Source organism: Euleptes europaea, chromosome 3 (assembly GCF_029931775.1).
Source record: "Euleptes europaea isolate rEulEur1 chromosome 3, rEulEur1.hap1, whole genome shotgun sequence".
NCBI classification, from domain to species: domain Eukaryota; kingdom Metazoa; phylum Chordata; class Lepidosauria; order Squamata; family Sphaerodactylidae; genus Euleptes; species Euleptes europaea.
In genome coordinates this window covers 88,855,091-88,882,571 of record NC_079314.1, presented here as the reverse complement: position 1 = coordinate 88,882,571, position 27,481 = coordinate 88,855,091, and the positions used below count along the sequence as shown (strand labels likewise).

Genomic DNA, 27,481 nt, shown 5'->3' with positions numbered 1-27,481 from the left:
AACCATACTGCACTGATGCAAAAAAAATTATGGCAATACCAAGTGCTGATTCTTAAAATCTAACAGTATTGTGGACTTCACACACCACTACTGAAAATGACCATATTATACCTGTGTGACCCTGGTAGTTTCTAATAAGGAAAGTGCAGGAGAAATAGAATGGAGATAAGCAGAAGAGTATTTTTTTTAAAAAAAACCTTTATTGTTACGTAATCCATAATGACAGAAAGTATTGGTTAGCTATTTCTTCAGGGAAAACATGGGAGGGGTCTTAAATTTGTGATGAAAGGTGTCAGCCACAAGATGTTAAGGTTCTCTATCCATTAAGTTACAGAATGGAAATCAAGGGGGCTGAAATCTAAACTTTCAGAATTTGAGGTACAGATGGAGACAGTCTTCTCCTCTCTTAACATTAGCAACAGCTGAGGAAAGGGAAGTGAGCCAAGACGCTCCCAGGATTTATTTGTAGAGACTAGCTTTCCCAACAGTTTGAAACTGAAAAAGAAAACCAATTGACTGCTTTCCAAAGGGGGGGGGGAGACTGTGGTCCAAAGATATGTGAAGGATCCTTCCCATCTCCGGCAGGTGCATCAGGATGGAAATAGCATCACCTTTTCTTGAATCCGTACTTCTTGCGCTCGTAGAAGAGATCTGTTTTTGAGCTGCCCAGGTTGACAATCTTGGGGCAGCCATCCCGCTGTGAAGGAACACAAGAGAGATATGGGCTATGATTGAATCATACTGACCTAGTGGACTGATCATGCCGACTACACCATTGCTCAAATGGGGTATAAAAATGCCTGTGACCCAAACAAAGAAATCTTAAGAGTGGGTTGACGACAGATTTTGCATATGAATCAAACAATGCTAATGAAGAAAAAACTTTCAGAATCCATGTGAGTTAAACAAGAGGGAGAAAGCTTCTTTGAAGATGGACCCTGCAACTAACAGTTTTTTAAAGTGTACTTCTGTGTACACGATTAGGACTGTGATGCGATTCAGTTTCTCTGTCAGAGGCATGCAGGCTATTTTCAGAATCGATTACATGCACAGGCATACAGCTATATTATTTGAGCAGACTGCTATTTGCAGTGTGCGGTTTTACAGAGTATTTTCACAAAGACTGGGGAGGTCAGAGACAGGGAAAGCAGACATGGGCTGAGGGGAGGGAGAGAGGGAGCCATACAAAACTAAGGCTGCAAACCTCTGCATGCTTACTTGGAAGCTCTGTGGAACATAGTGGGATTCACTTCTGAGTTGACATACACAGGATAGCATTGCACATATTGTAACCAAAAACTCTGTTTGGCTGAGCTTTCATCAGATAATTCCCACACATTTTAACAACCATGACGGCTATAAACATGGTAATTACAAAACAGGAAGAAAAATATGAGACCTGAGTTCCTCAGGAAGTCCTGTTGCATACAGTTAGGTCAAATGAAAAACAAAAAAGCCCTGAGTTTAAGGAAGAGATATAGATACCAACTACATTGGTATAGATACCAACTACATCATTACTCTCCTTTAAAGAAGAGCAGTTCATATAAAGAATTATTAGCTTTAAATCAAGTGTCTGAAAGATGGCAGTAATGGGACACGAGATGCCTTATGGAGTGAAACAGCCTTCCCCTAAGTTAGTAAGTCCTGGTTCCACTTTGGTTCCATGCAAATGAAACAGGAAAAACTGGCTTAATCTATGCTAGGTGCTGTAAGGATTAGAATGAAAAGAAGGACAGCAAAGATCACATGGCTATTCTCCAGCAGCAGAGTTCTTCCAGTCAGCACACTCCAGCCTCCTACCACATTTTGCCATCAAACATAAAGAAAGGAGTTTATGACATGGTAAGGAAGAAGAAAATCCATGGGTGCCATTGCAAGCTACAGGCAATTGGGGGTGGGGAGCTTTAAAACACTTTTCCAAATGAACAAAACCTGATCAGGGATAACTTAAAAGCTTGTGTATTGCATATGAGGGTCATAGAACACCGGGTTATATGCAATCCTGTACATGTTTGCTCAGAAATAAGCCTCTCTTTGTTCAATGATGTTTACTGTCAGGTGAAGGTGCACAGCATTTGAGCCTTAATGTAGCAAATAACTGTAGCCAGCATAACATCGACAGGGTTGCAAGAGACCAGGCAGCAGAAGAGTGTTTCTCTCTGGCTGATGAATAATCCAGAGTGGATGAGATGCGACAGCCCCAAGGCAGATGCCATCTCCAGCTGCTACACAGGGACGAAGATAAGGGAGGGTGCTGTTGGAAGAGGCTATTTGCAAGCAGCCATTTGCTAGCATATTACAGCACCACTCTAAACCTTGGTGGGGCATCTTCTTTCTCTCCCTGAAAACGTACCACATGAGCAAAAGCACAAGATCAATACCAGGTTTTTTTTTGCCTCTCCTATGGGATCTCCATAATCCTGTCTGCTCAACCAATGCAATACGTCCCCTACACTTTGCTTCCAATAAATCAGTGCACAGCTCCCCAGTCAGAAACTAACCCATTTTTTAAGAATCCTATTCTTGTTTTCCAGAGGACATTCTGATGATTTGAGATTACCATACAATAAGCCTTACAAGACAGTCAATACAACACTGGTCTTAAATTCAGTGCCAATTATATATCCTGGCCTCCTGTTGTAGCACCTGCTGATGATCACCTTCAGTGTATCCTGTCTTAGCTAGGATGCAGCAATGCTCTGCACTGTACCAACACAGTGACTTAGGTTCACTTTGTTCACATTCCCCAGCAGCTTTTGTGCCTTCTGTGGCACTGAAGAGTTCGCACATGCACTGACCTGCAGCAACTGTTGATTTGCACACGACTGATTAACACATCAGGCATTAATTTCACACCACCTCTAGCGCAGCACTTTTCAATGAAAGCAATTTACACATTCCATTGCAGATCGCCAAATAATGAGATACTCCAATGTATACCCGTAAGTGAATCAGGCCTTTCTTCTAAAAACCACCTCCTCAAGCCCTTCTTGCTCATCACTACACCTTCCTGCCCTTTTGGATAACAATTAGATGTTTGCTACCTCTTCCGCAAGTCCTCTGCTGGCTCTTAATCTCAAACATAAGTGGCGCTTCCCTGGTACAAAGTCTTTTTATGCAGCCAGTCACTGTTAATGTCTGAACCTGTTCCTGGTACAAAGGAACTGCACCTTTGCTATGACAACATTATAACTTTTAATATAATACTTTGCCTCAGTCGAGAACAGGTATTCCACTTTTGAGTCAGATTAGAAAGGGATTTTAGAACTACAGAAAGAACAAGAATGCGGTTGTAGCCCAGTGCATTTTAAGAATATCACTGGGTTACAATGGTTAAGTAGGTTTAAAAAAGGGAAAGGTAGTCCCCTGTGAAAGCACAGGGTCATTACTGACCCATGGGCTGATGACACATCAGGACATTTACTAGGCAGACCATGGGGGTTACCACACTTGTATTCCCAGCGATGTATTAAGAGTTTGAAAACGTTATAAAAAATACTGTTCACACTTTGTTTGGCCCCTTTAGCTGTGAAGACGTCTTCCAACCATTTATAAGCCGTGGTATCCAAAAACCCTTTTTAAGAGATGTTTTTTATAACATTTTCAAACTCTTAATACATCGCTGGGAATACAAAGTGCGGTAACCCCCCATGTTTACAGGGTGGTTTGCCATTGGCTTCCCCGGTCTACACACTTTACCCCCAGCAAGCTGGGTACTCATTTTACCAACCTTGGAAGGATGGAAGGCTGAGTCAGCCTTGAGCCAGCTACTTGAAACCAACATCTGTCGGGATCAAACTCAGGTTGTGAGCAGAGCTTTGAATGCTTACCACTCTGCTCCATGGGGCTCTTGCAGTGATTAAGTAGTTGATGCTATTTATACTATGCCAACTGTTCAACTGTGTCACTGATATTTTTTAAAAAATTCTGTTCCTGATATTTTCCATGCTAGTAGGACAGAATCACATGTTATGTATTAACATAGGGATGATGCCAAAACCAGCATCCCTCTGCTGAGTTGTCCCTCCTACTATATAGGATAACTTACCAGTTACATCATGTATTTCCTCAGGCCCATTATGGATGTGGTTTTGGACAGAAAAGTGCACGCTCTGATGATATCACAACACAGATTAGGTGTTCTGCGCACTTTAACAGCAAAATAGAGTTGCCAACAGCCCAGAGAAAAAAAAATGTAATGTCTCTTTAATAGAGGCTTAATGGGTTATTATTTCCTGGGTGATGTTATCTACCTCCTCATCATGAAAAGCTTCAGCTGCTTAGTTCAACATATTAAATATATTTTAAAGAGACAGGACTCCCCCCCATGCAGCTGGCAACCCTGGAGTGGAGAATATGACATGACAATACCTTTTTCAACAGCATCCTCATGATGCACAGAACTTGTATTTCCAGCCTTAGTCAACTGTTAAAAATGTCAGTTGAATAACCAAACAACATGCACACATGTGAACAAACCCCATGTATGTTTACCTGGAAGTATGTCACATTCTCGAGTTAAACATGGATAGGATTTATTTAGGGCATAAATCAGTCCTCTCCACAGGATTGCAATCAGAAGACAGATGAAATTAGAAGCATGCTAACTGCAAGGTACTTTGCAAATACAGTCAAATATGGATGGGCCTTTGTTGAAGCAGGCAAGCACAGACCTAGAAACATTGGATCCCACAGCCATTCCAAAGCTTCAAATGTTTACTCAGCATAGTAGACAACAGTAATGTTTAATGAGAACAAGTGATAACATTTAAGGACCGAAGACCATAAGCGCCAGTTAACAATCTTACATCCTTCTCCTGGATGGTGCATTCTTTGCAGTAATAGGCATCGGAGACTCCAGGACCTCCACATATCACACAGCGCCCTTGGTAGGAGCCATAGTTGCACTCATCACATATGCGCACTAGTGTGCAGGGCCGCACATACGAGTCACAGATAACACACTTCCCATCACCTGCGAACACAACAGCAGATTTCACTTGAGATGCCCTCATCATAAACAGAGTTAACTAGATTACACCCCCCCAAATAGTCAGTGAGAGTTGTTTTCAAATAGATGTATTTGGGACTGAGCTTCAATTAAGCCAGGATGTTTACATTTAAGGGAAGGTATCTGTGGAGTGCAACCTAAGGCACCTGGCTGAATTTCTCTATAAACCAGCCTGCCACATATTTTTCATCCACTTGGAACAGCTTTTGGAGGATAGTTCATCTGTAGCCCAAATTAACATCATAGTTTGCCAAAAGCAGCTCCACGCAGGGGATGTTCAGTATTGACCTTTTTGTTTTAATTTAAAAAGGTGAACAGGGAAGTTTACACATAGCACTGAAGTCAGGATCACCACAGATTCCCCCCAATTTAAGAAATGAAGTTCAACAAGCAGGCTAATAGTCAACAGATGGTAATGACATGCACTAGCAATCTGTAGCATATCCAAGCCAGCAACGTAGAGATGAAAAAGGTTAATATCCCGTTACTAGCGCCTTAATCCATCTAACTATCCATCCTCCTAAGGACTTGTTTAACCTGCTTTTTTGCATAGTTAAGGGGCTTATGCTGCTTCCTTTGGCAGTCAAATCCGCAATGTGCTGCGCAGAAGCTGCATTTCCCTCTCTTCAAAGATTGCCATTTTCCACGAAACAAATACTTTTTTGTTTGTGTGGCAATACGCAATTGGCCATAGATAAACATGTGACCAGCAATATCTCTCCACTGTTAACTACCTCTCCCTGAACTGGAAAAACACCTGATGTAATACTACTAGTGATAGAGGGAAGGCAGCATGGTATAGCCCGATCTCGGAAGCTAAGCGGGGTCAGCCCTGGTTAGTATTTGGATGGGAGACCACCACGAAATACCAAGGCTGTTATGCAGAAGAAGGCACTGGCTAACCACATCTGTCTGTCTCTTGCCTTGAAAATCCCATATGTCGCCATGAGTTGACTGCAACTTGATGGCACTTTATACACACACAATGCTACTAGTGTAGCTTTTCCTGAACATGTAAAGCTAAGAAAAGTTAGGAAAGGCACCTTCAAGAACAGCACTGGGTTCAAAGGAACACCAGGTCATGACTATAATAATCTCTCCTGCCTTTCAAGGGTGGGACAAACAGCTGCAGTGAAGGCTCCATATTCTTCCTGGTTTTTGAATTCAGTACAGTGGTGCTAGTAGTGTACCCATTTCTTCCAGCCTTAAGGGCCAGTAGAGACAGCGGAGCATGTCAGGGGTGCTGGAGTCATCAACACCACAGGATTCTCTCTTTCCCTCTGGGAAGGGAAGGTGTGGCATTACTGGAGCAATACATATACTACCTTTAAAGGTCAGAAGAGGAAGCTACACTATTATCCCATAGCATCCAGGAAGGTGGCAGGAGTGGAAAGAGGGATGGCCAACTTTTTAGAAGTTAAAAAACCTATATAATTTTTAAAGCAAAAAATAATAACTAAGCTTCAATCATAATGACAAACCATATTTTTAGGCATAGATTGTTTAAATTCCAAGTTAAATAATTTATACTCTTTTACTATAATTCCATACAGATACTTTCTCTGATGTGTTTGTTGCTTTGTACAAATCAATTCGATTATGTTATTTCCAATACAGAAACAGATTTGGCCAAGTTCCTGTTTTTAAAAGGAAAATCAGCAGAAAATCTGGAAGGTCTTTTGATTTGCAGTTTTGGAGTGCTAATAATAAAAGGCAAACCAGACATTGGTAGCTATACTCACATTTTTCACACAGTCGTCCAATAGCTACAGCAGGTAAAGAGAAAAAAAATCATTTTATATAAAAATTAAATACTCAGTGCACATCATATACATTATTTCAATACTCTTTACAACACTGCAATGAAGCTTACATAATAGTGGTGTTCCCAGACACAAATAATTTAAAAATAAATTTATAATGAAGGCTTCACTGTTGATATCCCAGGGACAGGCCTGTCTGACAGTTTCTTGCCGCCTACTCCTGGTCATATTTACTGAGAATTGAGGCCCATTTATTTCAATATGCAAGCAGGCAGATAGGCATATTAAAATAATTTTATGATATAGCACCATGCAGCAAATAACATTTTAAGCAATTGTGTTTGGTTTTGTTCTGATTCAAACAGTGGGACTTGTTTCCAAGTACATATAATTTCCAAGTACGTATACTTAGGCATACACAGTAAATGTTAGAAGTAAACCCAAAGCAAACAATCTTAGGCCAGAAAAACATTAACTTTCCTCTTGTTGCCAATATCTGCCAAGATTGCCACTTGTTTTTTCCAACTGACATTAATTAAAAAGAACTTAATGCCAGTCAGGGAGCCATGTGCTATTATGATGCAAATATAATATACAAACCTTTATTCCACATATGTCACAATGACACACAGTCACACAATAAATTACATAAAAGCTATGTTCAGCAATTGTGCCACATAGTAGAGGACAGCAGGCCAAACACTGGTAGCTGCATGGAACTAAATTCCTTGACTAAAGACATTATTTTAGCCTTTCTACTACAGCAGTTACCAAGCTGTAAACTTTATATCCAAGAGTATGTGCCTCTCCCCAGCTATTCAACATAGACTGCATAATAAAGGAAGAAATTAGTACTGCAAGTTTGTGACTTTATGCATACTTGCACATTTTGATAAGTTCTAAACGTTTATCATTTAAGAAAGTCACTTGACGCATATTATACGAACACGTGGAACTGTCTTTTCCTTATCCAGGTGCTTAATTTCAGGCAAGTACTGTGTCCCCAAGAAGCTCTTTATACTTTTAACACAAAAACCTTTCACCACCCCAATATCCTTTTAAATGGAAACATGGACTGACTTGAATTTTAATAATTGTAAATCATGCATTAACATTATACAACCATAGCAGCATGTTTTAATTTACTGGGTACACTGCTGCAACAAGACCATTTAACACTGCTTATGATCACTGCAATGTGGCAAAAACTTTTTTTTGCAGTATTCGGCATTAAAGAAAATGTATACACTCTCCTCAGTACAATCATGTGCAGAGTAGTACCCCCTCTATGATCCCTGAGTGGTGCAGTGTGTCAGTTTTGCAGTGGTGTGGAATAATTTCCATTTCTTTCAGCTAAGAGGGATTTAACAACCTGAGGAAGTGAGAACTCATTAAGTGGAAACTAGTTTATACAGAGGACAAACCCGGACTAGTCTTCATAAGAAGAGGTCTGTATGACAACAATGACTAGCAGATGCTTCTGTGAAGTCCAGAAGCAAAGGCATAAAACCAACCGCTCTCCTCAGCTGTTTGCCTCCCATAACTAGTCATCAATAGCATAGATCCTCTGAGCACAGAAATTTCATTCAACTGTTATGGTTAATAGTTATTGATAGGTGTATAGAAAACAGGGAATTTTTCTACTCCAAACAAAACTTTATTCCCCCCGAATCTTTCGTGAGTCAGAGTTCACTTCAGTAGATGCAAGATCTTCTTTTAAAGCTATCTAAGTTAGTGGCCATCACTGTATCCTGAGGCAGTGAATTCCATATGCTAATTGTAGGTTGTGTGACCAAGTACTTCTTTCCCTGCTTCGAGTTTACAGCGAATTAATATCGTTCAGTGTTATAAGACTTCTAGTAAAATTAAAGCGGAGTTCAGGGATACTAGCAACATTTATTCCTGTCATCCTTATGCCTCCGGACCGCTGTTTAATTTCGCTGCAACAGACTAACGCGGCTACACCTCTGAAAGATTCTTGTGTTGTAGAAGAGGGAGGAAATTCTCCCCCCCATTCTAGATTCTCCTATCTGAAATAAACAAATATAGACTTCAAGAATCGTACACGCCTCTACGATGCCCGGCCCCAGCTACTTTCTCGCTTCATTAACAACACCCCAAACTCTTTAGCCTCCCAACCTCCCCGTTCACGCGCCACCGTGCAAGCAAACCCCCACGGGAACGTGAAAAGCCCGGGCTGATGAAACTGGAAGGCATCCGGGTCTCACCCACTCCCGCCTGCTTGCGGCAGAAGATCAGATCGGGATGGTGCTTGGCCATCCCCTACGCTTCCCGCCCGGAGCCGCCGCCGCCGCCGCTCGTGTTCCTTCACCCTTGACCTTTCCACTCCAGAGGTCCTGGCAAATAGGAAGGTCTTCTGTACAAACCAGAGTTTGTACAAGTTACCGCTGTGCATTAAGCACCAAACGCCCGTTTTTAAAACAACAACGCCACCAAAACACTTAATTCTGTCTAAATCCAAAGTTTTAAAATACTGATAAAAGCAACAAGGGATGGAGGGGGGGGGGAAACCCCTCGCATGCCGCGAGATACTTTTCTTCCAGGACCTTACGAACCTAACCAACTCAACTGTCGTCACTGGTACCATAGAGACTGAAAACGAACAGTCACCAAGAAGTACAAAAAAGGAGTTCACTTCCGGTTCCGAGTAGAATCCGCCGCGTGACTGGCACATAGTAATTAAAGTTCAAACAAATCAGGAGGGGCTAGAAACACCCTTTTGCTATCGCGTTTTCAAACCACAGTGTCCTCTATTCTATTGTGCCTTGGATATGGCTACGAAGGTGAAACGCAGGCGATTTATGGCGGCCCCGTAAGGTTTTCAAGACGAGAATAATAGAGGTGGTTTGCCACTCATCACATATGCGCACGAGTGTACGAGTCACAGATAACACACTTCCCATCACCTGCAAACACAACAGGTTGCCAACTCTGGGAAACTGGTATGCAGAAGGTCCCAGGTTCAAAATATTGTCGAAGGCTTTCACGGTCAGAGTTCATTGGTTCTTGTAGGTTATCCAGGCTGTGGGACCGTGGTCTTGGTATTTTCTTTCCCGACGTTTCGCCAGCAGCTGTGGCAGGCATCTTCAGAGGAGTAACACTGTCCTTCAGTGTTACTCCTCTGAAGATGCCTGCCACAGCTGCTGGCGAAACGTCGGGAAAGAAAATACCAAGACCATGGTCCCACAGCCCGGATAACCTACAAGTCCCAGGTTCAATCCCAAGTGTCTCCACCTAAAGAGAACAGGTAGTTGTTGATGTGAAAGACCTCTGCTGAAAACCTGGAAAGCCGCTGCCAGTCTGAGTAGACAGTACTGACTTTAATGGACCGGTGATCTAATTCAGTATGAAGCAGCCTCATGTGTGCTCAAAACTCCTGCAAATTTGGGGATGGAGTCTGGGAAGGGTGGGTTTTGAGGAAGGAAGGACCTCATCACGGTGCAATGCCATACAGTCCGACAAGATGCCATTTTCTTCAGAGGAACTAATCTCTAGCCTGCAGATCAGTTGGAATGCCAGAATTCCAGGTCCACCTGGAGGCTGGCAACCCTAATACAGAAGTGGAAAACAATGCAAACAAAACACTTTTCTAAATTATTAGAACTTTGATACCCTACCTTTCTGCCCAACCAGCACCACTGGGAACCAGCGTGGTGTAGTGGTTAAGAGTGGTGGTTTGGAGCTGTGGACTCGGATTTGGAGAACCGGGTTTGATTCCCCACTCCTCCACATGAGCAGCGGATGCCAATCTGACGAACTGGATTTGTTTCCTCACTCCTACTCACGAAGCCAGCTGGGTGACTTTGGGCAAGTTACAGCTCTGTTAGAGCTCTCTCAGCCCCATCTACCTCACAGCGTGTCTGTTGTGGAGAGGGGAAGGGAAGGTGATTGTAAGCTGGTTTGAGTCTCCCTTAAGTGGTAGAGAAAGTCAGCATATAAAAACCAACTCTTCTTCTCTATCATAATGCAGAAAGTGTCTGCAAAGGTAACAACAATGTAGTAAAAGCAAGGTGATATACAATAAACATTGTAATAGACTGCAATCCTATTCCCTTATAAAAGCAACATCTTCAGCTGTTCCATTATACTACAGTCCTAATCCCTTCATGAAATGCCCTCCTGAAATTTCTGTTTTGTATCTTCTGTAAAATGGTAGATGCGTGGGAGTCTTCTTGACCTTCTCAGGCCAGCTGTTCCACAAGGTGGGACCAATCACAAAAAATGTACATGAAGGAGCGGTTGCTGTCCTTACTTACTTTCTGTATCCATTTGGAGGATGGCTTGAAGGGTTGTCAGTCTCCATGTGGGGCCTTGAGACATTCTGGAATTACAACTGATCTCCAGATTACAGAGATCAGTTCCCCTGGAGAAAATAGCTGCTTTGAAAGGTGGACTATATGGCACTATTCCTTGCTGAGGTTCCTCCCCTTCCCAAACCCCAGCCTCCACCCCTACATCTCCAGGAATTTCCCAATGCTAGTGTCACATTCAGAAGGTTTAGGACAAATGAGCAAAGGTGTTGTGGTGCAGCACAGCAGAAGAAGTGGTCTTGCAGGTTTGTGGGCCTAAGGCAGTGGTGGCGAACCTGTGGCACGCGTGCCAGAGGTGGCACTCAGAGCCCTCTCTGTGGGCACGCGAGCCGTTACCCCAGCACAGAGTTTGCCTGAATTCGTTCCCCCAGCTGAGGAGGCTGGGGACCAGCGGTGCCTTCCCTGCTCCTCTGGGAAGTGCTGGGCTCCTACCCAGTGCCTTCTCCGCAGTCGCCGGCTGCGCGCTCCGGAAGGGAAGACAACGACGAGCCTTCTGCCGAGGACTGGAAGAGGCAGAGCCAGGACGGGGCTGGACCAGGAGTGGGATGCCTGGGCGGCCATCTGCGGCAGGCTGGTTGGTGACTGCAGCGCAGGGGGTTGGCGGTGAGGGCCGAACGGGGGCCCGCCTGGCGTTTGTGCTGGAGCCAAGCCCTTCGCTTAGTTCGGGTTTCCACTCTGCTCGTTCATGTAACCGAAGGTGCCTCTGAGCAAGTGCAGAGGGCTGTCCCCACCATCAGCCCCCCCCCGCATAACAGTCTTTTTAAATTCGTATGAAGATAACAGTTGGAAAAAGAGTCAAACTGAAGGGGTGGGGGCTATGCTCCAGCTGCTTTCCTTTCCCCGCTCGGCCACCCATGCAGGGTTGCCTACCTCCAGGTAGTACCTTAGCAGGAGATCTGCTATTTCAGTTCACCTGGAGAAAATGGCTGTGATGGCACTTTGCGATAAATAAGTGGGTTTTGGGTTGCGGTTTGGGCACTGGGTCTCTAAAAGATTCGCCATCACTGGCCTAAGGTCATTAAGGGTTTTGTAGGTGATACCCAGAACCTTGAACTGAAACAGTAACCAATGGTGTGACTGCAGAGTGGCTATGATATGCATGTCCTTCCTAACGGGACTGTGCTATTTTGTACCAACTGGAGTTTCCGAGTTGGTTTAAAGGGCAGATTCCTGAAGAGTGCATTACAACAGTCTGGCCTCGATATAACCATAGCATTAATCCACATAGGAAGATCAGCAGAGTCAAGGTATGGATCCATTTTTTGGGCTAAGTGAAGCTGTAAGAATGCATGTTTGCAGGTGCATTGCTTTTCCAGCAATAATGGTGGATCCAGTATAACCACATGGTTCTTAACTGAATCAGCAATGGTCAGCTGGGCCTCATCAAAAGTGGGAATCACAGTGTCCTTCAAGACATTCCCAAGTCCTTCAAGTCTTCTCAACCAAAATTACCTCCTCCTGGTCAGGATTCACTTTTATCTTGTTCACTGTTAGCCATTTAACCACATCACACTGGTTCAGGACCTCAAGAGCATTGCCAGGAGGTTCAATAGTCAGTGGTAGGGAGTATAAGAAAGAAAAATGTAAGCAAACAGCTGCCACCATCATCACTGGTCAGTCTATGAGCTTAATTTGTTTTCTTACAAATTCAAATGATGAAGAATTAGTATTTAAGAAATGCTCCCCTTAGGTCATTGGGTGTTAAGAAATATCTCTGTGCAGGCACCCATCAGGGTTTTCACTGAGGAGGAGGGAAAGGCTGATGTGTGTCTGGGTGAGAAAAAGTTCATCTACTAGAAGAGGCAGAAGCAGACAGACACTGCTGGCTGCATCATTGGCTTGGGGAGTTCAGGAACTCTGTCTCTCTAGGATCTGATGTAGGGTTTTGGATGTGCTGCCTAATAGGGTTCTCTTTGGCTTCCACCTTGACTCTACTTGTGCATTTGTAACTAAAGCAAATATTGTGTGTGTGTGTAAAGTGCCAGGGGACTAATTCAGGTATGTGTTACTGCCCCTGGAACTTCTCACCCTCCTTAACCTTGTTCTGACTTTTTCCCTCTGAGAAGGCATTATTATCTAACTCACAGGGTTGTCCTGATGATAAAATAGCAGGGAAGAGTATGTAAGCTTTGTGTAGTTCTCATTGAATGTTGTAAAATAAATACATACACTGGGACAGGAGCCCTCCAAAATAATCATATGAACTTAATGTTAGAAAAAAGTATCTTAATTTTAGCTTCTTTTCCAGTTTTCAGGGTACACACCATGATTATTAGAAGGCAATATATCAAAAGGGATCCTCTAATCCAGGCTGAGTTATTTTTTTACATCAATTCCTATTTACCTCTATGACTTTTATCCAAACACGAGGACTCTTATCAATTGCAATAAAAAGCTGGAAGTTTCTTTATGCTACCCATTAACACTTAGGGTTACCAACCTCCAGTTGGGGCCTGGAGATCTCCCGCTATTATAACTTATATCCAGACAATAGAGATCCGTCCCCCTGGAGAAAATAGCTGCTTTGGAGGATGGACTCTGTGGCACTGTACCCTGCTGAGGTCCCTGCCCTCCCCAAACTCCGCCCTCCCAGGCTCCACCCCCAAAATTTCCAGTTATTGCCGTGCCCAGAGCTGGCAAACCGATTAACACGGTAGCCTTTAAAAACGCCACTTTGAAAGTTGCACAGCTTGAACTTCCGACTTTAAATTAAACGGCCGCAGCATCCTGACAGGCGTCGTTCTATCCGTGCATCTTTAATGGTGAAACTAGAGTTGGTGCACCGTGTGTGTGTGTTAAGTGCTGTCAAGTCGCTTCCGACTCATGGTGACCCTATGAATGAAAGTCCTCCAAAATGTCCTAACTTTAACAGCCTGGCTCAGATCTTGCAAATTGAGGGCTGTGGCTTCCTTTCTTGAGTCCATCCATCTCTTGTTGGGTCTTCCTCTTTTCCTGCTGCCCTCAACTTTTCCTAGCACGACTGTCTTTTCCAGTGACTCTTGTCGTCTCATGACGTGACCAAAATACGACAGCCTCAGTGTAGTCATTTTAGCTTCTAGGGTCAGTTCAGGCTTGAGTTGCTCTATAACCCACTGATTTGTTTTCTTGGCAGTCCACGGAATCCGTAACCCTCTCCTCCAACACCACATTTCAAAGGAATCTACTTTCTTCCTATCAGCTTTCTTCACTGTCCAGCTTTTTCACACCCATACATAGTAATATTACTATGGTGCACCATAGAGCTAGGGAAAGCCGTCCTCTTGCTGCAGCGTCCCTCTTCCGGGCTGACCTCTCTCCCCCTACCCCGCTAGGAGACCCGTATTTTTTTTTAAAAACAAGACACTGTGATTGGTTCCGCGGAGGCCCCGCCCACGGGCCCGCGCTCGTTAAAAGCGGCACGTGACGCGATCGAAGGGCGACTTCATCTTTGTCAGTGAACAAAATGGCGCCGTACTGCGTCCTAGTCAGTCGGTTGCAGGTGAGAACAGGGGCTGCAGCCCCGGTCGTTGGCAGAGGAAGGTGGGCCAGGGGCGAGCCTTGCTCGCGGGGTCGGCGGTGCTGCTGGCGAGCCCTGCGTGCCTCGCAGCGCCCGAGTCTCAGCCTTCCCGTTCCTTGCTGTAGGTCAACGCGTCTGTTCCTCGCTCCGGTCCCGGCCGCGGCTCCCTAGAAACGGCGCGTGGTATTGGCCCGGCTGCAGGCTAGAAGGCTTTGACCTTGCCCATGCGCCGCTGGAGGATTCGTGCCTCCTTTGGGGCTGACGCGTTATCTGGGGCTCCCACCCTCCCGCTCAAGGTGAGGGCAAGGTGACCGGGGCTCCGCGCTGTTCCTCGCGGCCGTGCCTGCGGTCTGCGTGAGGAGGGGTTGGCAGCCGGCTAATCTGCGCCCTTTTGCATCTGGCAGAGCGCATCGCTTTTTCTTTTCCTCTCCTGCTTGTGATCTGACTGCTGTTTTCTGGCCAGTTCAGGGCGCTCAGCAATAGCTACCTTCTGGTCTAGCTTTGGTTAAAGTGCTTATGGTCTCTGTGTATATTCCATTGCAATAAAAACTTTCCTCTGGTACGTTAAGCTGCTTTGCTGTTCTCATCCTTTTCACATAATTCTGTCTGCAGTATTATGCAATGTATGAGACATTTTTATTATACTTTTTCTTTCTAGTATTGATTTTGTCATGGATTAAAGATATATAGATTAGAAAATAAAACTCTTCTGTTGCCTAGTTCAAATTAGTTTTCAGGGTTGAGTTCTGAGTGCATTCATCTGTCCAGATATGCCTGCATACATATATAAAAGAAACAAGGATCTCCCTGATAGGTATAACTTCCTTTGCAATGCTGTTTGTTTTTAGCTGCAGTAGACAGTAATGTATGCTGGTTAAAAGCTTCTGAAATAGGGCATCATGCACAACTTTTTTGCTCCAGTTTTCAGAATTCTTCAGTACATATGCCTCAAAGAGTTTGAGAAGGATGGCAAAAGGGTTCTTTTATCTTAACAATTTATGTTCTGCATTCTCGTTTGTAGCAGGTAGTAAACAAAGTTACAAGTGGTTTCACACCAAATCAAAACAGTAAAGCCAACTTCTAGTAAAATACAGAAGATAAAACTTCCCTCAGATAGCCCTTCTGAAAATGAAAATTGAGCCCCAAGAACAATTAATCTAAAAAACCCAATTAGTAGAAAATTGATCTCTGCCCGCTCTGCTAGGTGTGTTATTGAATGCGCTAAGATGTGGAATGCCATTGTGTGGTACAAGAATCTTTGTATTTGTTTGTTCTGTTGAACAAATAGGACAAGGAGTCATAGAACATAAACAATCTCTTGTTTATTTTCCTGGATTATGTGCATTTATCACACTTTCTGGAAAGGCCAAAGCTGGTTTTGTTGGACTCTAGCTTTGTCATCATTAACTAGAAAGCTTCTGTTCAAAACAAGACCATGTTTTTTTCTTTTTGTAAAATCATTCACGGAGATAAATAGCAGCAGAACAAACATCTCATAAGCATTGATGTGTGGATTTTAGTATTTCAGGGAAGCAATATTCAGGTAACTGTGATGTTGTAGGTAATGCTGATTTTGAAGTGCTGGTTCTTGATGGTAACTAAAAGGAATAAAAATTGTAGTTCATCCTGAACCAAGAGCCAGAACTTCCACTTAGGGAAATCTGTTCAAAAGTTAAATTTGGGAACTTGCATTGTTTTGATTCCTCTAAACCTAGCAAGCATACTGTTCGAAATATATCCAAGGCAATCTGCTACAAAAAGGTAAAAGATGCCAAAGAATATGTTCTAGCATGCAGTTATAATTTTTCTAAAATACTTAGGATTTCATAAATTTCAGTTCTGAAATATATCCTAACATAAACTGAAATTTTAAAATGGCAATGTTATAACACACTGACTATAGAAAGCAAGGTAACAAAGCTTCAGTGTGAGGCACTTGCTGTTTTGGGCCTTACATGAAGTAGTTTACTTTCTATGACAGCTTCTTGGCTTATAACTAAAGAACTTTGGAGCTTATATAAAAGTCCAGAAATGTAAAAACTGAGTGTTAAGAGAAAGAACTCGGCATCTATAGTGATAGATCCTAAGTGTACCTACAAAACTTCTGATATATGTGTGTGTTGTTTTTTTTATTCCATGTTTGCGTAGAAGCCTGAGACAATTTAAACCATAATATGAAGAGTCCTGGGATCATCTTATAGTTGTTTGCCTATTGTAGCAGTGGTAAAGTCTTTGTTTCAGGGTGTTCTGCAACTAACGTTACCCCAAATGTTGGTGGGCTTCAAGCTGGTGACATAGAAAGGAACTTCCAAAGGATAAGCATGTAATATGAAAAGACTTTTTCTGTAGCTGAAGTGGAAGCAAGGGTCTGCTGATTCTTATTGGCATGAAAGACATCACACCTTTCCCCCCACTATGGCTGAAGGCAGTTGAACAGCCTCTAGTGTTCTCTTCCTGTGCTCTTGGTCAGTTAGGGACCGCCTCTTTCATGCCCTTGCTGTTGTCAGTTGATGAATGTCAGACCTTTTTCAGAACACTTCCTTGGGAACAGGAAAGAAAGCTTTAATGGGGGTGGGATACTTCCCATGTTGACAATAAGTAGGGTGGGCCTATGGCCCAGAGATAGAGCACAAGCTGTGCATGCAGAAGATTTCAGTTGCTGGTACTGCCATTAACAGGATCTTGGGTACCAGGTTTTTAGAGAAAGGCCTTAAGACTCCTGGGAGGCTATTGCCAGTCACTAGTTAATACCAAAGCTAGATAAGTGAATGATCTTGTTCTGTATAAACACTTCATATGGTTCTATAACTGCAGGCAGAGCATAACAAGAGGCCTTCTGGATCAGACCAATGGTCCACCTAGTCCAGTATCATGTTTCTCAAAGTGGTTGACCGGATGCCCAAGAAGGCCCATAGTACGGGTGTGAAGACCACATCTGCACCTGCCATTGACCTCCAGCAATTGGCACTCAGAGGTATACTGACATTCAAAATGTAGGTCCCAGTATTGCATAGCTGATGATGAACATATCCTCTAAGAACTGATTTAATTCCCTTTTAAAGCCATTTGAACTGATGGCCATCACCACATCCTATGGCAGTGAGTTGCACAAGTTCATTACGTATTGTGTGAAGTACTTCCTTTTGTCTATCCATATTGGGCCACCCCAAGTATTAGTATTTTGGCAATAGGAGAAAGTTCTTTATCCACTTGCTGCATTCCATGCATAAATCTCTCATGTTTCTCCCTCAATTGTCTCTTCAAGGAATGAAAACCTGATGCTCCAATCTCTTCCATGTAAAACACCTTCCCTATTACTGTTTTGGTTGCTCTTCTAAGGGAAGAAGATGATCTCAAGATACTAGAACCAAGCTTACTAAGGGTTTCCAAATAAAGATCCTTACAGGCTATAAGCAATTGACATATATTGTAGACTACTGGTTCAGTCTGCTAATAGTGATTAACCCCTAATTTGTGTCAAAGGCTATGAAGAACATTTGGTAACCTCACTTTAATCTGCTGTGGATCCTTTATTTTGAGCAATAATTTTTTCCTAATCCATAGAACTCCGATCCTTTCTTCTTTATTGGTGTGGGACATTTGTACACTATTGCACAGAACTCTGGATCAAATACCTTACCCTTATCAAAATGCTTCACCTAGCTGATTACAAAGGCACACAAGATATTTTACTGGTAATACTTATGTACTCACTGCATTGTTTATAAAACAAAATTAATTTCCCTTCTTGAAGCCTCTTGAGTTGCTCCACTGACAGCACTCAGGAATAAAAGTGAGGGTCCCCCCCCCTTGTGAGACTTGAATGCTAGTTGTTATGGTCTTTTATTTCCCCTAGAAGCTCTCTAGAGGGTTATCAGTAGTGCTGAAAAAGTATTGTGCTTTATTATTACAGTATATCCTGTCTTCCCTCATGGAGGAACCCAAGGCAGGCTACAAGGGGTTCGCTGGAGATATCTCATCCAGGCATCCCTCATGCTCATGGCTGCTTAGTTTCAGCAAGGCTGCTGCATCTTGTATCTTCTAACCATACCTTGTGATCATATTTTGCATCACTCTTAGAAGTTCAGTGGTCTTGAATGACACATTATGGCCTGCCCCAAAATGCCTGTAGGAAGCAAAATATCCTATAAAGAACACAGAAGCAAAATATCCTATTATATTGCATAATTTATGTGGGTTTTATATTTGTTCCTATCATAATTCCATTTCTACAGAACTCTAGGTAGAAAATCCCTTCATACCCTAAAATATATACCACTTACATTGCACAAAGGAATGTTTACAAGGTAAAGCCACTATATTTAAAATGCCACATCGTTTGCTAGGTCTTCAGTTTTGGAAAGTCTAATTCATTATTAGACTAAGTTGCTTCCTTTTTCAATAGTGGTAATCAAAACAAAAGCTCTGTGAAATTTTCCCCTTATGCTAGTTGAGCAGGCTGAAACAGTTCTGTTTCAGAAGCTTCTGACTTTGTGTTGTGTATGTTCCAGTCACACGCTAAATGCAGCCCTGGCTAGGAATGGAGAGCTTTTGTCATTTTAGAGACAGTGATAGCAATAAGCAGTGGTGCGTATCTTTACGTGAAGTATAAAACTTCTTCATTCAATACTGGCAATGGTTGTCTCAGTGTGAGTCCCATAATCTGGTATGTGTGGTTCTGGCACAAATTCAGAAGTGGCTGTCATTAATCCTCTATTATGAACAGAGATGCTACATCTGCCGGAGCCTAATGTTATCTATTGACCTGCCCTTCAAGGAGTCACTGGCATTTATCTTCACACGAGTACTATTAGAGAAGGTAGTGTTTAAGAGAGCAGCATGCTCAAGTACACCTAAGTGAGCCTAGACTAAAACCTGTATTCTGGCTGAAGGTCAACCTGGCTTCCATGTAGTTGAATCAGTAGGATGTGCAGTAACAGAATGAATACACTGCAGGTGGAGATCTTAAATATCTTGATTTTTGTGTTTTAAAAAAGTAAACTTACATGTAGTAGGATCCCCCTCACCCTGCTAGTATTTTTCTTCCTGAGGTGCTAATTTTTTACTTGCAGGGAAGTTTTTTTTTTTTTTTACATGAGCAACAGACAGAAATGCTGTCTTCTAAGTGCAGTTCCCACATTTTTATAGGTGTATATATTTGTTGAAGTTTTTACCAAATGGTTTTTGGCTTGGGTTGAGGAGTATGTTGTGGAAAACAGAAGTGTTATAGGGCTTAGCCTGGAGTTTGGTATGCCCAAGTGAGATTTGTTTGGGAAGGGTCTTGACCTTGGCAGTAGAGAGAAAAGAGGATTCATACAGTGGTGCTTCCAAACTTTTGACCACAGTGGAGAATGACTAAATCTCCAAATGTTCTGTTGGAGGCTGTTACTATAATTGGGGTGTGTGCGGGGGGAAGTGAAGTTCAGCATTCTGCAGCAACAACAAAAAGTTCCACTGTTGTAATGTTAGGCTCTGCACCTTTTGGTAATGCAGATAGCTAATTAATTCTTGTTTGTCTCCTTCCAGCATGCTTTTAATAAAGGTGTTCGGCGGTACCATGTCGCTTCCGTCCTCTGCCAGCGGGCCAAGGTGGCCATGAGTCAGTTTGAACCTAATGAATACATACAATATGAAAAACTTGAGAAAAACATCAATATTGTTCGCAAAAGGTAAAAGTTGAACTTGAGGAACCTGGGAGTAAACAAAACTGTTGCTACCTGGGAGTAAACAAAACAGGCTAATAAACAAATTTGTGTTCTGCATCTTGTCATGGCTGAAGCTTATAGCTATTCTTTGAGGTCTTTGATTATTTGAATGGATGTGGTGAAAGAGAGCTTTTGATTTGGGCTCGCACCCATTTTGTCTCAAGCTTGGGTTCATTAAAACCATTTGGACAAGTTGCACAGTTAGTTCCTAAACAGGTACTTTCAGAATGTTGGTGCTATTTACCTTCCTTTATCCCTTAGAAGCTCCTTGATCCATTGATCTTGAGCAGCATATATCTAATGTTTGAGGGATATAAGGACTGAAACAAATCTTGCCGCTGACAATGTAGCCTTGGGATCCCTGTCACTTAGTAAAAAAGGCATTATGTCAGAGGCATTAGATTTATATGTTAAAAGGGGAGAGATATAATGTGATCGAAGTTCCTCGTAAAAGTGGCATTCCAAAAGGGCATGAGCTAATGAATCGATAGAGCCAGAAGAGCAAGGACAGGTCCTGTTTGGATATGGTATATTCAAAATTCTGCCCTGCATAACCATAGAGGGGTTAGCATTCAGTCTAGCTAAACAGAAGGCTCTAGAAAGACGAGGAGTTGTCAAATAATAAGTATAAGCAGGCTAACCACGTAATGGTGGTATTTACTATGACTGCTCTTTGAGCAGAGCAGTGAAAATTCTGTGGAGTTATTGGGAGCCGGGTATGCCTGACCAGTGCAGTTCACATGGGGATTACTTCTATTGCAGATATATTTTGTCAGCTATCTAAATTCCTTCTCTTCTCATAGCCATTTTTGTATCTTTCTTCAGAGTTGGTTCTCATTTGTCACCAACCTGAACATGCAAATATTTCCTTTAATTCATGGAGAGAAGCCATTAGTATCAAAGGTCCAAAGAAAAATTATCACCAAGCCTTACCCTGAGTCAAAATGTAATTTTGAGGTTACCTACAATGTAGATTCCTTACAGGTTTCCTTCCACCCATAAAATCATAGGTTTTATGGTGGGTGGTCATCTACCATGCTCTTCTTGAGCCTCCACATTTTTCTGACAGTTAGTTCTACTGCACTCTGATTTCTTTGCAAATAGTCCTGAGCTGTTTGAAATTTAACCCAAAGTAGCAGTTGCATGCAAACAGGTGGTCAAACAGTTTCCTTCGTTTTTAAAAGGAAGAGGCTGAGTGATCCACTTAAAATTACATGACAGTGCTGATTACTTAACCAAGAAATTTGGGAGTGGACTACAGGGTTGCGCATCTTTCTAGAGCACAGGTTTCTCCTACTGGCTTTAGCCTCTGTTAACTTCCATCATGAACCAGTGTTCATCATAGTTAAAGCTAACCAGAGTTCCCACTTAACCATGAACTGAAGTCAGTTACTCCTGTATGACTGTGTTTGAGTATTTTCACTTAATATAAGAAGAAACATTAAAGCTTATGCAGCATCAAGATTGTTTTTTTTCCCCCTTCCATGCATCTGGCTGCATACCTGTGTGCAAAACCTTGTTGGGGCCTGTTATGTGGGTGGTGCTTGGGTAGAGTAGCAGGCTTACGTGGGGAGCCCTGATTGGTTGCACTGTAACTCTGTTAACCATGTCACACATTTAAGTGTAAGATGCTTGAGCTATAGACATAACGTTCCCTTTGTTTTCTTCCCCAACAGGCTGGACCATCCCCTCACTTTGTCAGAGAAGATTGTATATGGCCACTTAGATGACCCTGTCAAACAGGATATTCAGAGGGGCAAGACATATCTACGCCTGAGACTAGACCGAGTGGCCATGCAGGATGCCACTGCTCAGATGGCTATGCTGCAGTTCATCAGCAGTGGATTGCCTAAAGTGGCGGTGCCCTCAACCATCCACTGTGATCACCTTATCGAAGCTCAGTTAGGTGGTGAGAAGGATCTTCGAAGAGCAAAGGTCATTATCAAAACTTTATTTACTGGAAGCCTGTAGATAAATAGTTGGCTGGTTTGCTAAATTCAATATATGGAGTTCATGCCCCGTCCCCACACTTGGGTCCTTTGTAGATGCCTTAGGTTTGCCAAAGCAGCAGTGACCCTATATGCCATAAGTAGGAGAAGTTGCCTGTTGGGGGGTTAAATTTTAGGCATAGCAGGCTCTTTCTTTAGCCACCCCTTGTGTTGAACAGGCTTCCTAGCATTCCTGTCTCCCGTAACATATAGCTCTTCCTAACCTTAAGTACTTTGAAGTTTTTTAGTCTCCTTTTTCCTCAGTTTCCTGTGTCACCTGCTCTTTCTTCAAGCTACCTACCCTTCCTCCATGTTTACTTCTCAGTTTCCTATTCTACATTCTTCTGTCAGACTACTTTATTCTATGAATACCTGTTCCATGAATACCTGTTGCCCTGCATCTTGGGACCTCTGTTCCAGTCCTCAGTCTGCCCTGTGTGAAGCTTTAATCTCTGCCAAACCAGCAACTTTCCCTTCCCTCATGGAATCGGAACTGCAAATCTAGAACCATAAGTAGTCCCAAAGCTTCCAAAATGCACTCCTGGTTAAAGCCAAAAGGTCTTATAGCACCTTAAAGACTAACAGATGTATGATGGCACATTTTTGAGTTTATTGTATCTGATGAAGCAAATGAAGAATTGGTTGTTCTTTAAAGTGCACAGATTGTTACTCATCAAGCTGAACACGTCACACCAGCCATGTACAGTGAGCTGAGGTTTCAGAAGTTGCCAGTGGTCTTGGTTCAGCTCGATCGGGCTGCTTCAAGTTGTAGAAGGGCCAAGGAAGTGGAAAGATCACATCGACTTGGGTGACTGTCTAGTATTATACAAGCATATAAGAGGCTGTAGAAATAAAAGTAGCTTTCCAGGTTATTGGCATGGGGGGGTTTGTCGCAGAATTTCAGGTTGAAGTGAAGCTCTGCACATAAGGTGAATGAATCCCCCCCCCAGGCTTACAATCTAAAGGACATGAGGAGAGCAAGAAAAAAAATCAGCCCTATTGTTGCAGTTTGACTAAAACAAAGAATACCACCTCTAAATTCTGGCTATCCTTGCATGATTTTTTAATGCATCAGACACTCGTGTACCTTCCTGCTGCCTTTCTTCATCCGGTCTCCTAGTCGTTGTGAGAAGGCATCTAAACATAGCAATCCCAGTTTGTGTCTATCCATGAAGATGAAGGTTGCATGTGTCCTGCAGGCATATGATGGCATTTTGAGAAGGGGTATTAGGCCCAGAGTTCAGCATACTTAAATTCACAGCAGGTTTTTAGTCCTTAATACTGTGAACATAATAAGGCAGGTGGGTGAAAATGCCCAGAAACTGTAATGGATACCATCTGGATTCTCCCAAGGATGGGGACTGGGGAGAGGGGTGTTGCACAGAAGGCACAACAAGCAATTGTGTACAAATTTGTTTTACCTGTATACCTTATGTAGGTGACTATGTTCAGCGTGTTCCCTTTAACTGCCATTTTTTATCTTTATGGTCAAGGTGTTTCCACATTAGAAGTGATGTTCTGGAGTGCTCCTGTTAAAGAATGCTCATACCATTAATTTTCCTGACTTCCAATCTTGTGTAGGTTATCTGTTTTCATTCTGAACACCAAGCATACTGCTCTAAATGGTCACTTTGGAAGTCACAGGCACACCACCCCCATTCACCATCTGCTTCTTAGCTAGGGCAAATAAAGGTCCTGCTTCTGCTGTCTAGGTTCCAGTCCTAATGTTGCCATTTGGCACAGAAAAACTGTGGCAGTCTGGGCAACAGGACTGACTCTGAGTTTGGCACACAAGCCCAGTCTTACAGAAATCTTCAAATTGACAATGGTTTTTCAAAGTCCTCTGCCATTCAAACTAGCAGTCCTGATAGGATCTAAGCCTAGGTTTTCCTGTCTAGTATTAGAGTAGAATTGAGGATGAATGTGTAGTGAGGGGTGGCTGGCCTCTGGCTCTATGAGAGTAAAAATTTCAACACTTAACTGCTATGCTTTGTATACAAACAGGACATTAACCAAGAAGTGTACAACTTCCTAGCCACAGCAGGTGCCAAATATGGAGTTGGTTTCTGGAAACCTGGATCTGGAATCATTCATCAGGTAAACTCTTTCCTCCCCAATGGTGAGTAGAGGACTCTCTACTCTCTCTCTTTCTCTTTGAGACAGAAATTTCTTTGCTGTGTGGCTTTCCTTATAGGAGTGAGTGTCTGCCTTTCTAATGAGGCTAAACCCCCCCTTTTCCTGGGTACGTGTGCTGCTCTGAATAAATTCTCCAGCTGTCTACTCAAGGTCACATATGTCAAAGTGTGATCTGATGCTTAGCAAATCATTGAGGGTCTGTGAAGAGTAATAAGTCTCTTAAGAATCTTTGTGTTTCAGCTTAATTAGAGAGGGCTGGTGGGTCAGAAATCCACTTAAACCGTTAGCACTCTACACTTTGTTGTATTCCATTTGAAACACATTGTTGGAATATAGCCTATGATAGTATAACCCTGAGATAATTAAATGAATTTGCAACTACACAAACTGCACTTTGCAATAAAGTCGTTAAAACCGATTATTGATAACTGGCTCTTCTTACCTGAACTTCTGCATTGGTTGGTTCTTCAGGTATCCGATGTAAAACATTAACTGCTGCCTTCTTCCTGCCAGAATTCATTAGGAAAAAAAACCAGAGCATTGTTAGACATCTCTTGCCTGCTAGAAAGGGCATGAACAGCCTTTGTTGTATTTGACCTTCAGGATAATTGGTTATGTTTGAAGCAGTTTTTGAGCTACTGGAGTTACCATGGTTGCTAAAGTAATTAACACTTTTGAGAGCAAGGATTGAAAGGGGAAATCACATAATGGAAGAGTTTAAAATAATGGCTCTCTAATGGCTTAATTTCTTATCCTTTCCTTGATTAAAATTGCTTTGACAGTTCATGAGGGCCAACCTAATGTAGCAGTATTTGGTTTAGTGCCAGAAAACAGTTTTCAAACTCTTTCTATTTAATCTGTGTACCACATTCAGGTTATACTGATCTTTGTCTCATTATATCTTGCCCTTTTTCCTCAGATTATTCTGGAGAACTATTCCTATCCTGGTGTTATGCTTATTGGTACAGATTCCCACACCCCCAATGGAGGTGGTTTGGGTGGAATCTGTATTGGAGTTGGTGGAGCTGATGCAGTGGATGTCATGGCAGGAATCCCTTGGGAACTTAAATGCCCAAAGGTGAGGCAGTGAAGGGTATTTACGTCTCTTCTATGTTAGGAACAAAAGGTTTTATCTTTCTGAGAATTTGCACTTAGGACATTAAAAACAGATTGTTGAGAAATCTTCTTTGAGCTTAACATTTATATTCTTTGATTCTTCAGGTAATTGGTGTAAAACTAACTGGCAAGCTGTCAGGCTGGAGCTCTCCTAAAGATGTAATCCTGAAAGTGGCTGGCATCCTCACTGTGAAAGGTGGTACAGGAGCCATCATAGAGTACCATGGGCCTGGTGTGGATTCCATCTCTTGCACAGGTAAGGGAACACCTCCCTACATCTGGGAACGTGGCACGGGAAACTTTGGTAGCTGACAGTAAGAACCAGAGCATTCAGTTTCTCTTTTTCATTTGAGTGATGGGCCTTATTTTTTGTTGGTACCTCAAGGGTGGGTGAGAGTAGAACACCGTATCAGTCATTAGCTAAATCAGCAAATGTGCTGCAGAAGAGTATGAATATGCTTATTCTACTTTCAGAGAGGCAAAGAAAGGGATTCCCATTGAGGAAGCCCTTAGATAGCTAATGATGCATCAAGAAGGCATTAAAGTTCTGTGTGGAAGGAGTTGGTGCTCACACTGCTCAGCAGCTAGTTGTACTGCAGTGACCATGAGACTAAGATCTGAGGCAGAATGACACTTAGCTCTCAGGACATGAAAGATCTTTACTCTTGTGAGAAAGGAGCTGGGGCATGCACCATCAAGCAGCTCACCAGTCTGAAGGCACCAACAGAATAAGATCTGAGACAGAGCAGCTTGTGGCTAATATATTTGGAATAGAAGAAATAAGTTAATATTGCATTTTTTTTAAATTATACCAACTATGAATACCTTGCAGACTAAAAAGCAGGCAATAAGCCAAATAGAACAACTTCAGTGGCACTGCTCGGCAGTTCTTAGATGACACTTGTTTGGTTTAGTTGATTGCTGTACCAACTCCAACAGCCATAACAGGACTAGCATACTGCTGGCTGGAGCCTCATCTCTGCTACCTTAACAGAAAGAAAGATCAGTTTGTGTTCTTTATGTCTGAGTGCTGTTTTCGTGAGTATTGTCCTAGGATTGGGGTGCCAGTTATGACCAGGGACAGCAGTTCCATAGAACTGTTGGTAACTACGGGGGGGGGGGTGGTCAGAGTTGAGCTCTTATTTCAGGAAGCGTAACTAACTTTGTCCTAAGATCTGCTACTTCTAGGCAGCATGCAAGTGGTGTTTTGCCTCTAGAAGTGCTTCATACAGAAAATTAATATACACCGAAAAGTTTTTAATCTGACTTGACTCAGTTTCAGCACTAAACATCCTTTTTTTAAGAAAAGCCAGCATACAGCTTTTTTATTGCAATCATAAAACTCTGTGTTTATGTGGTGATGGTGGAGGAAGTGGCTGCGGCAATTCTCTTACCAAAAAATCACTACACGGGAGAAAGAGGGGTTGGTATGACAACCGGGAAGGGGTTCGGTGCACTGCCCCACAAGGCACCTGCGAAACTGCGATGACCAGCATCAGCTTTTCTGAAAAGAACTCTCTCGTGTATCTGCACTGATGGCCGGGGGAAAGGCTGTATCCATCCCCTCACCCCAAGAGGAAATAAAACAGCACCTTCCAAAGTTCTGGAATTTAGCTAGATGTAGAATTCAGAAAGATTAAAAATATCCTGAAAATCCAGTAGAAAAGACACCAATATTGGCAAGAGAGGGCGGGGTGGGGGAGATCCATAAATTGCAGTGGGTGTGTGGGGGGGGAAGAACCACCCCAGGATAAAAAGGTGACTGCCATGTTACTGTGAAAGTTTCCCCTTCCCCAAAATGGAAGTGAGGACGGCAACGAGGTTTTGGGGGGGGGGGGAGAAAGGCCCACGCAGGACCCCAGATTTCAGGCAGAGAACGGTATCAAATCCTATGACTACGCGGCTTCTCCAGATGATTCAGCCCTCGGTCAC

The 27,481-nt window shown here is 42.8% G+C and overlaps 2 protein-coding genes across 2 annotated transcripts in view; one reads left to right on the top strand and one right to left on the bottom strand.

Moving 5' to 3' along the window:
• Positions 1-552: 552 nt before the first annotated feature.
• PHF5A (PHD finger protein 5A) lies at positions 553-9,060 on the bottom strand. Its single transcript, XM_056847269.1, has 4 exons — positions 9,006-9,060; positions 6,757-6,780; positions 4,812-4,978; positions 553-697 (listed from the first exon to the last, which is right to left on the bottom strand). Exons 1-4 carry the CDS (start codon positions 9,055-9,057, stop codon positions 608-610), a joined length of 333 nt encoding a protein of 110 aa, XP_056703247.1. The 5' UTR covers positions 9,058-9,060; the 3' UTR covers positions 553-607.
• A 5,434-nt stretch (positions 9,061-14,494) lies between these two features.
• ACO2 (aconitase 2) overlaps positions 14,495-27,481 on the top strand; it is a 29,947-nt gene continuing 16,960 nt past the window's right edge. The window contains exons 1-6 of the mRNA XM_056846003.1: positions 14,495-14,586; positions 20,131-20,273; positions 21,986-22,244; positions 24,302-24,394; positions 25,353-25,511; positions 25,655-25,805. Of these exons, the coding sequence (XP_056701981.1) occupies positions 14,551-14,586; positions 20,131-20,273; positions 21,986-22,244; positions 24,302-24,394; positions 25,353-25,511; positions 25,655-25,805 (841 nt within the window). The 5' untranslated portion in view covers positions 14,495-14,550. The remainder of the gene's footprint in view (positions 14,587-20,130; positions 20,274-21,985; positions 22,245-24,301; positions 24,395-25,352; positions 25,512-25,654; positions 25,806-27,481) is intronic.